The 13,263-nt window shown below is 56.7% G+C and overlaps 3 protein-coding genes across 6 annotated transcripts; 2 read left to right on the forward strand and 1 right to left on the reverse strand.

Moving 5' to 3' along the window:
• Positions 1-1,007: 1,007 nt before the first annotated feature.
• On the forward strand, positions 1,008-4,264 carry GPBAR1 (G protein-coupled bile acid receptor 1). 3 transcript variants are annotated; one of them, XM_055573439.1, is made up of 2 exons: positions 1,008-1,254; positions 3,081-4,264. In XM_055573439.1, exon 2 carries the CDS (start codon positions 3,126-3,128, stop codon positions 4,113-4,115), a length of 990 nt encoding a protein of 329 aa, XP_055429414.1. In that variant the 5' UTR covers positions 1,008-1,254; positions 3,081-3,125; the 3' UTR covers positions 4,116-4,264. The 3 variants fall into 3 exon arrangements, with proteins under 3 accessions (XP_055429414.1, XP_055429415.1, XP_055429412.1); XM_055573440.1 differs by lacking the exon at positions 1,008-1,254 and adding an exon at positions 1,319-1,503; XM_055573437.1 differs by lacking the exon at positions 1,008-1,254 and adding an exon at positions 2,523-2,588.
• A 296-nt stretch (positions 4,265-4,560) lies between these two features.
• AAMP (angio associated migratory cell protein) lies at positions 4,561-9,516 on the reverse strand. Of its 2 annotated transcripts, none has more exons than XM_055573441.1 (11): positions 9,289-9,516; positions 8,659-8,814; positions 7,897-8,016; positions 7,242-7,381; positions 6,843-6,987; positions 6,480-6,563; positions 6,264-6,379; positions 6,003-6,106; positions 5,782-5,872; positions 5,472-5,626; positions 4,561-5,051 (listed from the first exon to the last, which is right to left on the reverse strand). In XM_055573441.1, exons 1-11 carry the CDS (start codon positions 9,407-9,409, stop codon positions 4,976-4,978), a joined length of 1,308 nt encoding a protein of 435 aa, XP_055429416.1. In that variant the 5' UTR covers positions 9,410-9,516; the 3' UTR covers positions 4,561-4,975. The 2 variants fall into 2 exon arrangements, with proteins under 2 accessions (XP_055429416.1, XP_055429417.1); XM_055573442.1 differs by having other exon boundaries at positions 8,659-8,811; positions 9,289-9,515.
• Positions 9,517-9,812: 296 nt separating this feature from the next.
• LOC129646758 (probable hydrolase PNKD) lies at positions 9,813-12,351 on the forward strand. Its single transcript, XM_055573445.1, has 3 exons — positions 9,813-9,932; positions 10,688-10,856; positions 11,978-12,351. The coding sequence occupies exons 1-3, from the start codon at positions 9,866-9,868 to the stop codon at positions 12,168-12,170; spliced, it is 429 nt and encodes a 142-aa protein (XP_055429420.1). The 5' UTR covers positions 9,813-9,865; the 3' UTR covers positions 12,171-12,351.
• Positions 12,352-13,263: the final 912 nt, after the last annotated feature.

The raw sequence follows: 13,263 nt of genomic DNA on the forward strand, positions 1-13,263 counted from the left end.
ACTGCTTCTGTGCCAACCACTGACCGAAGTCCTTATTACACTTTTTTTTGCCCACACCACGTGGCATGTGGGATATACCCCAACTAGGGATTGAACCTGTGCCCCTGTAGTTGAAGGGTGGAGTCTTAGCCCCTGGACCTCCAGGGAAGTCTCCCCACATTTTCTCATTTAGTCTCACAATAGACGAAAATGGTACGAGCCCCCATTTTACAGATGAGGAAACTGAGGTAAGAAAATTTAATAATTTGTTCAAGTTTACACAGCCAGTAAAATAGGATCCAAGTAGGACTCTGAGATTTAAACCCAGGCCTTCTGATTCAAGCACTGGCTGTTTCTTAGTCTTCATGGAGGAGAAAAGAAGGATGTCATTTGTTGAGACCCCTCCCCCAGTTAGGTGTCCGGCAGTGGGATGTATGCAGTTACGTATATTATCCCATAAGACTCCTGGCAACACTGACTGATGGTTTGCCTTGCTCCCATTTTACAGGTGAGAAAATAGAGGCCCAGAGATAGCTTGCCCAAGAGCCATTCATGCCTCAGCCCAAAACGTGACTCACAAAGTAATTGAGAAAAGTGCGGAATGAACCCAGATTCTAGGAGGTAAGGCTGGCTTTATAAGCTGAAAGTTCCCATCAGGTAATAGGAAGGGGAGATAGTAAGGATTCTCACGTTCCAAAGGCCCCCACCACCGCCACCATCAGACTGTACTCAGCAGAGTGGCAGAATTACAGAGCTGGATGCGCTATCAGCTGGCTGGCCACTGATATATTTATAAAATGTAAATATATCAGCCGGGAGATGGGGAGGATAGACTAAATCATTGTTCACTAACTGGAATGCATTTCTCAGATTAGCTAACCAGCAGCAGGCCAGAGAGCTCCAAGCTGCCTCCTTGGAGCCAAGCTATGTCCAGTGGCTGGAAACAGGGCCACTGGTATGGGAGGAAGACGTGGAGGGCGCCCAGGGGAAAGGGGAGGAAGCCTTCCCAGCACAGCAGCTCAGGGTGTGTCGGGCCCCACCCCCAGAGGCGGGGCCAGGCTGGGTCCCACCAGCCTCAGCTCCATCCCAGGCGAGGGCAGAGCCAGGGCAGCAGAGAGCTGGGGGCCCTGCTGTCTCCACACAGTGGAGGTACCATGACCTCAACGGTCAGGACACCAGACGTCGCCAGAAGCCCTGCAGCACTGGCTGGGACAACTCCCTGACACTCGGAGGGAAGCCCAGGCTGGACAAGCCACACCTGTCACCTACAGTCATGTGAGTAGCTACCTAACCCTAACCCTAGCCCCCACCTGGCCCCCGGGCCACACCTGGAGACCTCAGCCGCAGGGCCTGAAGAGGCCTTGCACCCAGCCCAAGCCACCTGAGCCTCCATGTTGTGACTGCTGAGAAGTCCCCCCACCCCCAAGGCTGACCCTGGCTGTCTTGCTGCTCTGGTGGAGGTGGGGTGGGAGACTCACTCCCAGCGAAGAGCTGGGAGTGCCAGCCCGTGACTCCAGAGTCCAGGTTTGAAGTCTCAGGTCCCTGAGATCTCCTGGGGTTTGAACAAGTTAACAGTGTGGGGATGAAGGGGAACAGAAACCAGAGGGCCGCTGGAAGGGAAAGATGTTCCCAGCAGAGGGCACTGGGGGACACTGAGAAAGAGGAACCAGGCTGAGGGTAAAGGGGTGCAACGGCCTGGGGGAACTGGGGGAGCTGGGAATAGAAGGGGGAGCATCTCCTGTGCTCAGGGTGGCCTTGAGGCCCTTCGACCCTCTGACCCCGGGGAGGGGGCAGGTAGGAATCCTTCCCTTATTGACTTTGATCCTAGCAACAGCAGCTGCTCCCCTGTTGACAGAAGCAGGAGTTTCCCACAGGGCCCAGGCAGGATACCCCCTCCCTCATCCCCATGATGCGGCGGCAGGGCCAGGGCATGGGAGGACTGGGACAGGTCAGAGCCACGGAGAGGCCAGGCGCTGCCCAGCGGCTCCCCCTCCATCTCTGGGCTCACTTCAGCCCCCCTTGCCCTCCACACTCACTACCAACCCTCCCCCTCACTCAGCAGCTCTTCCCCTCCTCCAGTTCCCAGGAAAGGCCCCGTTGCTAGCTGCTAGCCTGGTGCGGACGTCAAGTTTATGGGCTGGAAGTCCTACCCGGAGGCTGCTCACTGAAGTGTAACCAGCCACAAGGCGGATGGAAGGGAGGTGCTGGGGACAGGGCAACCCCTTGGTGCTGCTAACTCAGCGAGCCCTGCCTCAGACTGACTTCTGCCCCCCCCCACCCCCACCCCCCAATCCTTAGTAACCTACCACTTTTTAAGACACTGATGCCAACCAGCCTGCAAGCATCTGAAGACAGGGACCACTCTCCACTCTCCCACCCCTCCCCACCCAACCCCAGCCCTAGCCCCTAGTCCAGGGCCCGCCCATGGCCCAAAGAAGGCTGTCAGCTGTTGGCTGGCCAGAGGATCACTACACACCAGCCAGACTCCATCCTGTTCCTTTAGCTGATTTAGACGCCTCACCTGGTGGAGGCAGGATGGTCCAAATGCTGTGGGGATGGGTGTGTCTAACCAGAGGCATAAACACCGCTGCCCAGAGAGGGTCAGGCAGGTAACAGAAATGGGGAAAGGGCTGGGTGGGGAGCTTTCTGAAGGCAGTGACAGCACAACTCTAGCTGGTTGCTACTACATAGGCCCTGATTGTTTTTTTTAACCCAAAATATGAATTTTTATGTAAATTTTAATTGGCAATTCATTGGAGGAAAAATGTGTATCAGCAAACAGGATATGGTCCACAGTCCATTGGTCTGCAACCTCTAGATAGCTTCCCTTGTGGTTCAGAGGTAAAGAAATCCGCCTGCCAATGCAGGAGACGCGTGTTCAGTCCCTGACTGGGGAATAGCTCAATAGTTCAATCGAGAAGGGACTAGCTACCCACTCCAGTATTCTGGCCTGGGAAATCCCACTGACAGAGAAGCCTGGTGACCTACAGTCCCTGGGGTCACAGAGTCCGACATGACTTAGCGACTAAACAACAACTTGCCGAGAGAGGACAGTGATCCGCAGGCCCATCCTAACTCCAGCCACCCCATCTTCTGTCCAGGCATGCCTGCTGCTGCTCCAGGTCTCCCCCGTCCCCAGGCCCAAGATGACATCCAACAGCACCAGGGAGGTGCCCAGCCCCGTTCCTGCAGGGGCCCTGGGGCTCTCTCTGGCCCTGGCAAGCCTCATCGTCGCTGCCAACCTGCTCCTGGCCCTGGGCATCGCCGGGGACCGCCGCCTGCGCAGCCCGCCCGCTGGCTGCTTCTTCCTGAGTCTTCTGCTGGCAGGGCTGCTCACCGGGCTGGCGCTGCCCGCGCTGCCCGTCCTCTGGAGGCAGAGCCGCCGGGGCTACTGGTCCTGCCTCTTCCTCTACTTGGCTCCCAACTTCTGCTTCCTCTCCCTGCTCGCCAACCTCCTGCTGGTGCACGGGGAGCGCTACATGGCCGTGCTGCGGCCCCTGCGGCCCCGCGGGAGCATGCGGCTGGCCCTGCTCCTCACCTGGGCTGCCCCCTTGCTCTTTGCCAGCCTGCCTGCCCTGGGCTGGAACCACTGGGCCCCTGGTGGCAACTGCAGCTCCCAGGCCGTCTTCCCAGCCCCCTACCTCTACCTCGAAATCTATGGGCTCCTGCTGCCGGCTGTGGGCGCGGCTGCCCTCCTCTCGGTCCGCGTGCTGGTCACTGCGCACCACCAGCTGCAGGACATCCGCCGGCTGGAGCGGGCCGTGTGCCGCGGGGCGCCCTCGGCCCTGGCCCGAGCCCTCACCTGGCGGCAGGCCAGGGCGCAGGCCGGGGCCACGTTGCTCTTCGGGCTGTGCTGGGGGCCCTATGTGGCCACCCTGCTGCTCTCTGTCCTGGCCTTTGAGCAGCGCCCGCCACTGGGGCCCGGAACTCTGCTGTCCCTCATCTCACTGGGCAGCGCCAGTGCGGCGGCCGTGCCCGTGGCCATGGGGCTGGGTGATCAGCGCTATACAGGCCCCTGGAGGGTGGCCGCCCAGAGGTGGCTCCGGATGCTGCGGGGCAGACCCCAGAGCAGTCCTGGCCCCAACACCACCTACCATACCAGCAGCCAAAGCAGTGTGGACCTTGACTTGAACTAGAGGGAGGGCCTCTGCTCATTCCAATTAGAAGCATCCATCCATCTTGGCTGCCAAGCCCGTCTCCACATGTCCCCACAGATTTGGATCATGGATCAGAGAGTGTCCCTGTATGACCCCACTCTGACTGAATAAAGCTCCCTTGGCCCAGGTGATGGTTATCTCATTCTGTGTCTTAGCCAGGGAGGGACAGGTGAACAGCTGGGGAAAGAACCTAGAGGATCCAGGGAGATTCCATGTCTCAGCCAGGGAGGGACAGGTAAACAGCTGGGGAAAGAACCTAGAGGATATATATCCAGGGAGATTCCTGGTAGGCAGGCAGTTGTAGGTGAGGGCGGTGAGTTGAGGAACCCTGAAATCCAGCAGAGGGGGAGGGTAGCAACACCCTGACATGCCCCTCACTGGTTCCTCCTCATGTCCAGCCACAAAATCCACACAGACACGCCTCTGGGAAGTATATTTTATTTACATTTTTAAAATCTGTTAACTAACATCTCTTCCTCCTTTCCACCCCCAGAGACTTGGGAAGGGAAAGAACGGGAACTTCAAAGACCTACTCCCCACATACAAACACACACCCCCATGGCTCACACCAGCAAAGGAAGTGAAAGAGAAAGAGGTCTGAACCTCCCTCTGAAGTATCCGCCAGGTCTGGGTGAGGGGAAGGGGAGGGGGGAAAGGAGGGGCCCGAGGGGTGGGTTTCTTAAGAAAAGGAAGAGACAGAGAGGGAGCAAGTCAGTTTGAAGGGGTTGGAAAGTAGTCTGAGGCCCCTCCCCTCCTCTTCCCTCCTACCCGACCACCTCTGCTGTGGGGGGTCTCCCTGCGCCCCCTCCACACCAGACACAAAGCAGACGCTGCAGCTATTAGCGGTCAGGTCTCTGGACACAAAATACTTTTGCTTTGTGGTCTCCTGACGTGGTCACCACCAAGGAGGCATCTCTGTGGACAGAAAGCACGGTTGGAAAGGACTGGAGAACCTAAGGCCCACCCCAAGCCCACCACCCAGGGGCCCTTTGGGGGGCTTTTCCAGTGTATCCTCAGCTCTAGACCGCTAATGCCTGGCACTGGGCTCACCAGCCCACATCCAGTGAACACTCCTGAAGCCAGCCATCAGCCTGGGGATCAGGGGAGAGCTGCCCACATGGGGGAGGCAGTCCCAGCCCCTGAGCCCGAGAGTGAGATGAGAGGCCATACCATCAACAGAGGATGACTCCCGCAGGCCCCCAGCACAGCTGCCTAGGCAGGCCCAGGCCTTGGGTCCCAGCTTCCTTTAGCAGCCCTCCCACACTTTAAGAGCCCCACATGCTGCTCTCACCTTTCAAATACGCAGAGACCCTAGCCCATGCCAAATTCACTTACTTGCTGAGGGCAAAGTCCAGGATCTCGGCCGTGTGGCCCCGGTAGTCAGTAAGCAGGCGGCCAGTCCGAGCATCCCAGAGGCGCACGATGCCGTCCAGGCTGCAAGTGTAAACCACGGCGGTGCCTGCCTCCCACAGCAGCTGCACAATGCCCGACTGCAGAAGGGTTCACAGAAGCGAGGTGCGTCATGGGCATCTGCTCCCAACTCTCAAGGAGGGAGTGGGGGATGATGGACCATAGGGAGGACTGGACAGGAGCCATATCTGCGGCAGATGCTCCCAGAGAACCTGGGCTTCCCCACAGCCTGTACCTGGTGCTGACACTGGTGCCTGAGGGTCTGTGTGGACAGGTCATAGATGGCCAAGGTCCCATCCAGGTAGCCAACAGCTGCCAGAGGCATCCTGGCAGAAGAGAGCATCACGAAGGCTCGTGGGGGGACCTGCACTTGGACCCTCTGTCCTCCCTGGTCCCCAGCCCCCTCCCCCAAGCCCCCTGCTCATGTGTCCAGGCTGAGGCCGCGCTCACACTCACACACTGCAGAAGCCCAAGGACTCCACGGAGTTGGACTCACTCTCCTCCCCTTCTCCCAGGCTCGGCTGGGAGGCCACAGTCTCGGGTCTGAAAACGCCCACCACCTATGAGCCAGAGGAGAGGATCAGAAGAGAGCCTGGAAACATGATTCTCCAGTAAGAGAAGAAAGGCACCAGGGCAAGGAGGCTGAGTGAAGAAAAAGAAGAAACGGAGACGTGGAAAGCAGAGGGCCCCACAGCCAGACTTCCAGGTCCCACTCACCTTGCCAGTGGTGGCACTGACCAGCTTGGCCTGGCAGTCCACCGAGCCAGTGAGGATCAGGCTGCCATCCTGGTTGGTGGCGACACAGGTCAGAGGGCCCTGGTGACCCTCAGTCCCTAGGTTGAAGCAGGGAGGAAAAGTCAGGCTTCATCCTGACCCAGGTCTCGGCCCTTTCCCCACAAAAGCCTAGGTTAACACCTTCGCCACCTCCAATACCTTTTAGTACGTGGATAGAGTTTCCCTGTTTCAGGTCCCAAATCCTGATGGTGCCATCTTCATAGCCAACTACAGCTCGCTTCCCTGAAGGATCAGAGATGCAGGTGAAGAGACGACAACCAGCACAGACACACCAGCACATCAGGCAAGAGAAGAAGGAGGCAGGCAAGGAAGCGAGGGAACAGACAGTGCCCCAGGGAAGACCCAGTTCCGGGTGAGAAAGGGGAAGCTGTTTGCTCTGGTCCTGGGAGGTCACTGCTCTCAACAGCAGACCTCGGAGTTTGCTGACCGTGGCCCAGGAGGGTGTCAGGCATGTGTGGAACCCAGACCCCACCTGTCCACACTCAGGAATGCTGCTCTCACCATCAGGGAGGACTCGGCCGCAGGTGGCCGGGCAGTTGGGGCCCTGGAAGGTCTTGCAGTCACCAGTCGGAACCTTCCACATCCAGGTGTTGCCATCAGCCGTGCCCGCCAGGAGGACAGGTGCCCGAGGGTGCCACTCCATCCACTGGGCAGAGACAAAGGCTCAACAAGGGTACCCCTCATCCCATCTCACCTAGGAGTCTGCCCCCAGAACCCCACCAAGCTCTCCCTGCTTCCGAGTCAGTGGGGACATCCCAGGGGACGGGCCCAGACACTCCTGCTGTCCCCTGGGAGAGCACTGGCTCAGAGCCGGCTTGATCCATTCAAGGTGGTATGGGCCCCCAAGCTCTCCCTACTCCACCCGGCACTCAGAGTTGAATCCCACTGTGACAATCTCACCTCTAGATCTCCTGCTTCAAAAGACCAGACCTCCTCCTTTGTGTCCACCTGCCACACTTTTAAGAGACCACTCATGTCTCCTGTGGCCACTAGGGTAGAGTCATGGCTGAAACCAGCACAAGTCACAGAGTCTTTATGGCCTGCAGAGAGTGGGCAGAAAGAGAAGAGAATGTCAGGGAACCTGGTGCTGGGGATACAGGACCCAGGTATCTGGCCCCCAGAAAGTACCAGCTGGGAAAAAAAGGATGAGTCCCCACAAAACAGGCAACCAAACTCAGAGCTGCTGCAGAAGCCAACTGCTGCAACCCCCAGCTCTCCCCAGGCAAGACACTACTGGGCCCCCACTTGACCATGTGTAGCCCAGACCTATGTCTTCCCCATCCTGTCCGCACTTCTGCCTGAAATATCCACAGCCTCCTTCCCACGCCCATTCTCCGTCACTAGTGTCGCCTCCTCCAGGTCTTTCCCTGACTCCCTCGGCCAGTCAGTGTCTCCCTCCCCCACACCCACAAAAGACTAGGATATTCTTTGGGGCTCTGGGGCCAAGCATAGAGCTGGCAAAACAGGGGTCAATAAATGGCTGCTGGATGCACAACCACTGCAGGCCAGCCCCCTAAGACCTCCAAAGAGGCAGGACTTCACCGAGCTCCCTCACCTGCACACTCAAAGAGCAGTTCCCCATCGCTGAGCCTCCACACAAAGGCTTTGTCATCTTCACCTCCTGTCACTGCCAAGGTGTTGGTCTTGGGATCCAGGCTCACACAGAACACTGATGCTGTCCCAAGAGATATTCCAAGAGTAAGGAAGTGGGGATCCCACCTAGAGTCTTGTCCTTCAGGACCTTTGGGGAGCCCACCCCCCTTCCACCTAAAGCAACATGTCTTTCTTCCTGGAAAAGAAGGGTGCATTCAAGCTCTTCTAAGTTTCAAGCATTCGGTTGTTGGAGAAGTCCCTCCCCAGGACACATCGCTCTCCTGTACTCTTTCTTCCATTCACCCCACATTTCTGTGGTGGACAAGAGGAGGGAACGAGTGTAGGGCTTACAGTTCTCAGAGTGGGATGCCACCAGGTTGGGGGCTGAGTGAGGAAAGCCTGCTTTACTGGTTCCTTATCAAGAGTTAATATTTAAGAGGATTATCCAAAAGATGATCTAAAAGGTACTATTACCCCTAATTCAGAGTAAAGGAACTTTTATCAATGACAGCTTTTTAAAACGAAACTAAAGCTCAGAGACGTCAATAAAGATCATAAACAACCAAGTAGCAGAGACAGGATTTGAACCCAAGTGTGTCTCAACCGACTCCAGGAGCCAACAGCTCCTCCACCACAAAGGCAACATTTTCCCACCGCTACACGGCGGATGATGTGCAAATGTCCACCTGGACTGAACTTAGGACAGCTCTCCCCAGGGACCTACCAGAATGCAATGCAAAAGTGACCTCGCTGTCGTCGGGGCCCTCCATGCTGCCGACCACCCCTTCCTGGGGTTCCAGGACCCAGCCCTCCTCATTGCCCTCTTCTTCTTCCTCTTCCTCGAAGTCCACATCTTCCATCTCCTGGACCAGATCGTCTGCTTTGGGGAGAGGGTTAACAGACGGTGTGCGGCAGGCGGGAAGAGGGATGACAAGTGTGGGGAGGCCCGAGGCTGGGGTGGTCATGTGGCGAGAGGGCAAGGTGAGGTCAGACAGGAGGGGTGAAGCGGGGGGTGAGAGGCGGCAGGGAGGAGGGGGCGTGCAGAACGGAGGACCGGAGAGCTCTGAGGACCTGGGGTTGGCCCGAGACCGTGTGGGAAGGGAGGACCGAGGGAATGATGGGAAGGGGGTGTGTGAGGGGAAGGGCCAGGGGAGGCGTCAGGGGAACCCCCACCCCGGGCCAGGCCTGAAAACTAAGTGTGGGGTTGGGGGAGAGGGGAAGGGCGAAGGAGGTAGGTAGGAATGACAGGGGGGGTGGGGTGGGGTGGGGTGGGGAGCAGAGGGGGGAAAACCCGGGGTCAAAGGCCAGGAGTAAAAGCCTCTTGTCCCATGGCCTGAGGATCCGCAGCTCTTACCCGGGTCCGGCGGACCAGGATCCAGTTCTACCACCTCGATAATCTCTTCATCACCATGGAAGCTTAGAGTCTCCAACGGGGGGGTGTCAGCAGCGGCCCCGCTCTCCGATTCGGACTCCATGCGGCGCAAGCGGCGGACCCACTTCTCTGGGCCCAAACGCCTCCCAGAGTCAGCTCTGCGCGACGACGCGGAACTCGAGCCCCTCCTCCCGGGAGGAAGTAGGCGTAGGCGACTCCCCGGCAGGGAGAGCGACGGCCTCTTGACCAATAGCGAAAGGGGTGGGCCGGCTGAGTCACCAATCACAAGGCAAGAGTGGGAGACGAGGCCGAGGCGTGGCGAGGAGAACCCAAACTCCGCCCAACCTGACTCCGCCCCCAACAGGAGGGAAACAAGCGAGCGTGCGCGCTTCCGGGGCTCTCCTGGGAAGAGTAGTTCTCCTGGGTCCGCTGCTTGGGCTTCTGGGAGTTGTAGTTTCTGGTCTGTAGGACGGGCAGATACAGCGGGGGAGGCCCCTTACGCAAACTACAATTCCCAGCGGGGACTGCGGTGAAGGGGGGGTGGGATTGGGATCTGAACATGGCGGCGGTGGTAGCTGCTACGGCGCTGAAGGGCCGGGGGGCGAGAAATGCCCGCGTCCTCCGGGGTAAGGAGAGGGACCCCGGGGAGGGCAGGACTGGAGGGGATACCCTTTTTTTTCACATCCCGCTAAGCTGTAGCAGGAGTTCAGGGCTGTCGATTGCTGCCCGCATCCCTCTGCAGGATTTTAAAGAGTCTGAGGGCTAAAAGGTGCTCTTTAAAAGTCAACCAGTCCATCCCTCAGCCTACGACACCTCTGGGGTCTTGCACGGAAAGGGAGCCTCAAGGAAGCCTTTTAGACTCCCGCGCTCCAGGTGTTTCACACTCACCGCAGTGCAGAGGAAAAGAGCCCTGGGCTTCTGGAGGCTTGGGTTCTAGCCCCGGATAATTAGCAGTTTGACCTTGGGCGAAGCAGTTCGTCTCTTGGGGCTTCAGTTTCCTCTTCTATAAAATGAGGGGATGGAGTAGAATACCTTTAAGCTCCCCCTCCAGTGCTAAAATTCTGCAGTTTGCAAGCCATTTCTCGGGTTTTCTTTCATACGTCTCACGCGAGCCCCACTGCAGTCCCTTCACATCCTGAGGTCTGAGGAGATGAAGAACAGCGAAGCTTGCTCTCCCGGCACCAGGGTGATGAGCCCGCAGTGACGTGGAAGCGGCTTTCAAAGGTGCCACCTCGATGGCGATTCTCCCATTTCCCTCTGGACTCGCCCAGGCACCTGTTACTCCAAATTGCAGTCACTCCCCTTCCTCAGATCTCAACCACTCTTCCCTAGGCTTTCTTCTCCTCTTCTCTTAGCTGACCTTCTTTGCATCCATTCACAGGGATTCTCTCAGGAGCCACTGCTAACAAGGCTTCCCAGAACAGGAGTCGGGCACTGCAAAGCCACAGCTCCCCAGAGTGCAAGGAGGAGCCTGAGCCCCTCTCCCCTGAGCTGGAATACATCCCCAGAAAGAGGGGCAAGAACCCCATGAAAGCTGTGGGACTAGCCTGGTAAGTTTTAACTAACTCTTTGCCCACTAATGGGGAGTGGCACCAGGGGCGGGTGGGACCCAGAAACTTCTCCAAGTTTCAGGTGATGAACTGAATCCAGGGTTGCCGGGACAGAATGGCTGGGTGTGAGGACTGGAACCTCAGAGGACTGGAGCAGGGGAGGGAGGTGGCAAAGTCTGTGAACTGGAGAGAGAGTGGGTTTTCTGTGTGCTGAGCTGAGGTAATCTGATTTCAGATTTCGGTCTATGGCCTCATCCTCTCTTTTGGGAGCTTGGGGCAGGACCCAATTGAGGTTTTAATTGAGATCATGCAAGATTATGTTAGTTATACAGTAGCAGCACCTATAAGATGTTCAGTGCATTGTTATTTGGATTTGATTCTGATCTTAATACATTGTTGTTCAGTCGGTCAGTCGTGTCCGAGTCTTTGCAACCCCATGGACTGGAGCTTGCCAGGCTTGAGCAATATTAAAAGCAGGGAGAAATTAATATTTTTTTCCAGCACCCGAGGTGTGCCAGTCCTTTACTGTGTATTGTTTTAGTCTTTCTGAGATAAATAGGACATCCCTATTTTACAGAGGAGGGAACTGAGGCTCAGAGCTGGGTTTTCACCAGGTCTTATAACTCCATGCCCTTTCCCCATGCCAAGTGCCTCCCACATAGCAGTTGCTCAGGTTAAGGAGAGTCAGGGATGGGGTGTGGGGCAGTTTAGGCAGAGGGAACTTTTGCCAAGACTTGGAGAGGGAAAGAGGATGGGCTGTCCGGAGAACCCTGCACAGTTGTTAGGGCAGGCTGGCAGGGCTCATGCTAAGGAGTGTCAGACTAAAGGGAAAAGGAATGATAAGGTGGGCAGAGACCCAACCACAAAGCCTTTTGTGCCATGCCTAGGAGTTTGGTGGACTTGGCCGGGAAGTGATGGAGAGCTGTTGCGGTGTTTTGGGCAGGGCAGTGGCAGGATCCAATTCGCGTGGGGGCCTTCCAGCAGCCAGCACTGAGGCTGAATAGATGCGAGTAGCATTACAGTGTTGGTGCAGTTGATGAAGCCGGAATGAGGTTCTGCCCAGCTCCTCTGGCTGAGGCTCGGCCCCTCCCCAAATCCCACGCACATCTCCCCACCCCTAGGGCCATCGGCTTCCCCTGTGGTATCCTCCTCTTCATCCTCACCAAGCGGGAAGTGGACAAGGACCGTTTGAAGCAGATGAAGGCTCGGCAGAACATGCGGGCATCCAACACGGGCGAGTATGAGAGCCAGAGGTTCAGGGCCTCCTCCCGTCATGCCCCATCTCCTGAAGCTGGGTCGGGGGTGCAGTCCTGAGGAGCACTGCAGCCCTCCCCTAAACTCTATTGACTGTGGCCTGCAGACTGTCCAGTCCTTTCTGGTCCTTGCCTCTGAGGCCCACCAGAGGGCGCATGAAGCCCAGGCTCCTGCCAGCCCCATTCCTCCTGAAAACCCAGCGAAAGGCAAATAAAGTTACCAAGTGTCTGAGTGGAAAGGAGCCAGGACTGGGTTTGTGAGTCCCCTGGGATGGGAGGGGCACAGGGTGGGGTTGGTTACTCCTGTGTACGCCCTCTCACAGAAGCCTCAGTGTTCTAGGCTGAATAGTTGGGGAAACCACAGAGACTTAAGTACAAGCCTAGGCTCAGGCCCTGGGGAGTGAGCCCTCAGAGCTGCTGGCCAGGAGGGTGGGGTTCCACTCAGACTAAACAAATAATAAAGAGAATCAAAGAGGGTGTTCAGGGTGTGGAGTTTTTAAAAGACACTTAATCTCAGCTGAGTCCAAATGACTCAACCTCTCTGGGCCTCAGTTTCCTTATTTGTAAGAGGGATTGAACTAGTGATTTCTAAGGTAGGAGTTCTAAACCTGAACACTGTGGTCCATTCCCACCCCCACCTCCACAGGCAAAACTGTGTGTATACATAGAGCTTTGAGGGGAAGACCATTTATAGCTCTCGTGTGCTTTTGTGAAGGGTCTGTGATTCACAAAAGGTCATGTGCTATGAATCTGAGCAGTACCTGCCAGACCTGGGGTTGAGCCATCCATCACCAGGAAGTGCTGGGACAAAGTATATTTGGTTATCATAGAAGGTACCAAGCCAGAAGGCAAGGATAGGATATGGATGTTTGGGGCAGAGCCAGACTAGTTCTCCGAGAACTGACCCCTTAAAGTGAAGAAAACCAGACCCAAACAGGGTTTTACCTTCTAAACATAAAATTTTATTTCTAGTTACGTCCCTTTGTGGGATATACTTAGGACCAAATACTTAATAAAGAAGTCTTAATTATATCCTTGGGCTGTTTTGGTTTCCACCCCCACCCCGTAGAGTGACCCTTGTCCCCCTTCCCCATGCAGCTTGAGGCACTTGGTGTCATGAAGAAAGCGGTAGTTGGCTGGAGAGATGGGGCATC

This window comes from Bubalus kerabau, chromosome 3 (assembly GCF_029407905.1).
Source record: "Bubalus kerabau isolate K-KA32 ecotype Philippines breed swamp buffalo chromosome 3, PCC_UOA_SB_1v2, whole genome shotgun sequence".
In the NCBI taxonomy this organism is placed as follows: Eukaryota; Metazoa; Chordata; class Mammalia; order Artiodactyla; family Bovidae; genus Bubalus; species Bubalus kerabau.

Coding starts and splice junctions, on each gene's coding strand:
- GPBAR1 (XM_055573437.1), top strand. CDS start 2,535: ATGGGTGTGTCTAACCAGAGGCATAAACACCGCTGCCCAGAGAGGGTC. Junction 2,589..3,080: donor GCCCAGAGAGGGTCAGGCAG/GTAACAGAAATG, acceptor TCTTCTGTCCAG/GCATGCCTGCTGCTGCTCCA.
- AAMP (XM_055573441.1), bottom strand. CDS start 9,409: ATGGAGTCCGAATCGGAGAGCGGGGCCGCTGCTGACACCCCCCCGTTG. Junction 8,815..9,288: donor TCCTGGTCCGCCGGACCCGG/GTAAGAGCTGCG, acceptor CTCTCCCCAAAG/CAGACGATCTGGTCCAGGAG. Junction 6,380..6,479: donor CTCTATCCACGTACTAAAAG/GTATTGGAGGTG, acceptor GCTTCAACCTAG/GGACTGAGGGTCACCAGGGC.
- LOC129646758 (XM_055573445.1), top strand. CDS start 9,866: ATGGCGGCGGTGGTAGCTGCTACGGCGCTGAAGGGCCGGGGGGCGAGA. Junction 9,933..10,687: donor AAATGCCCGCGTCCTCCGGG/GTAAGGAGAGGG, acceptor ATCCATTCACAG/GGATTCTCTCAGGAGCCACT. Junction 10,857..11,977: donor AAAGCTGTGGGACTAGCCTG/GTAAGTTTTAAC, acceptor CCCCACCCCTAG/GGCCATCGGCTTCCCCTGTG.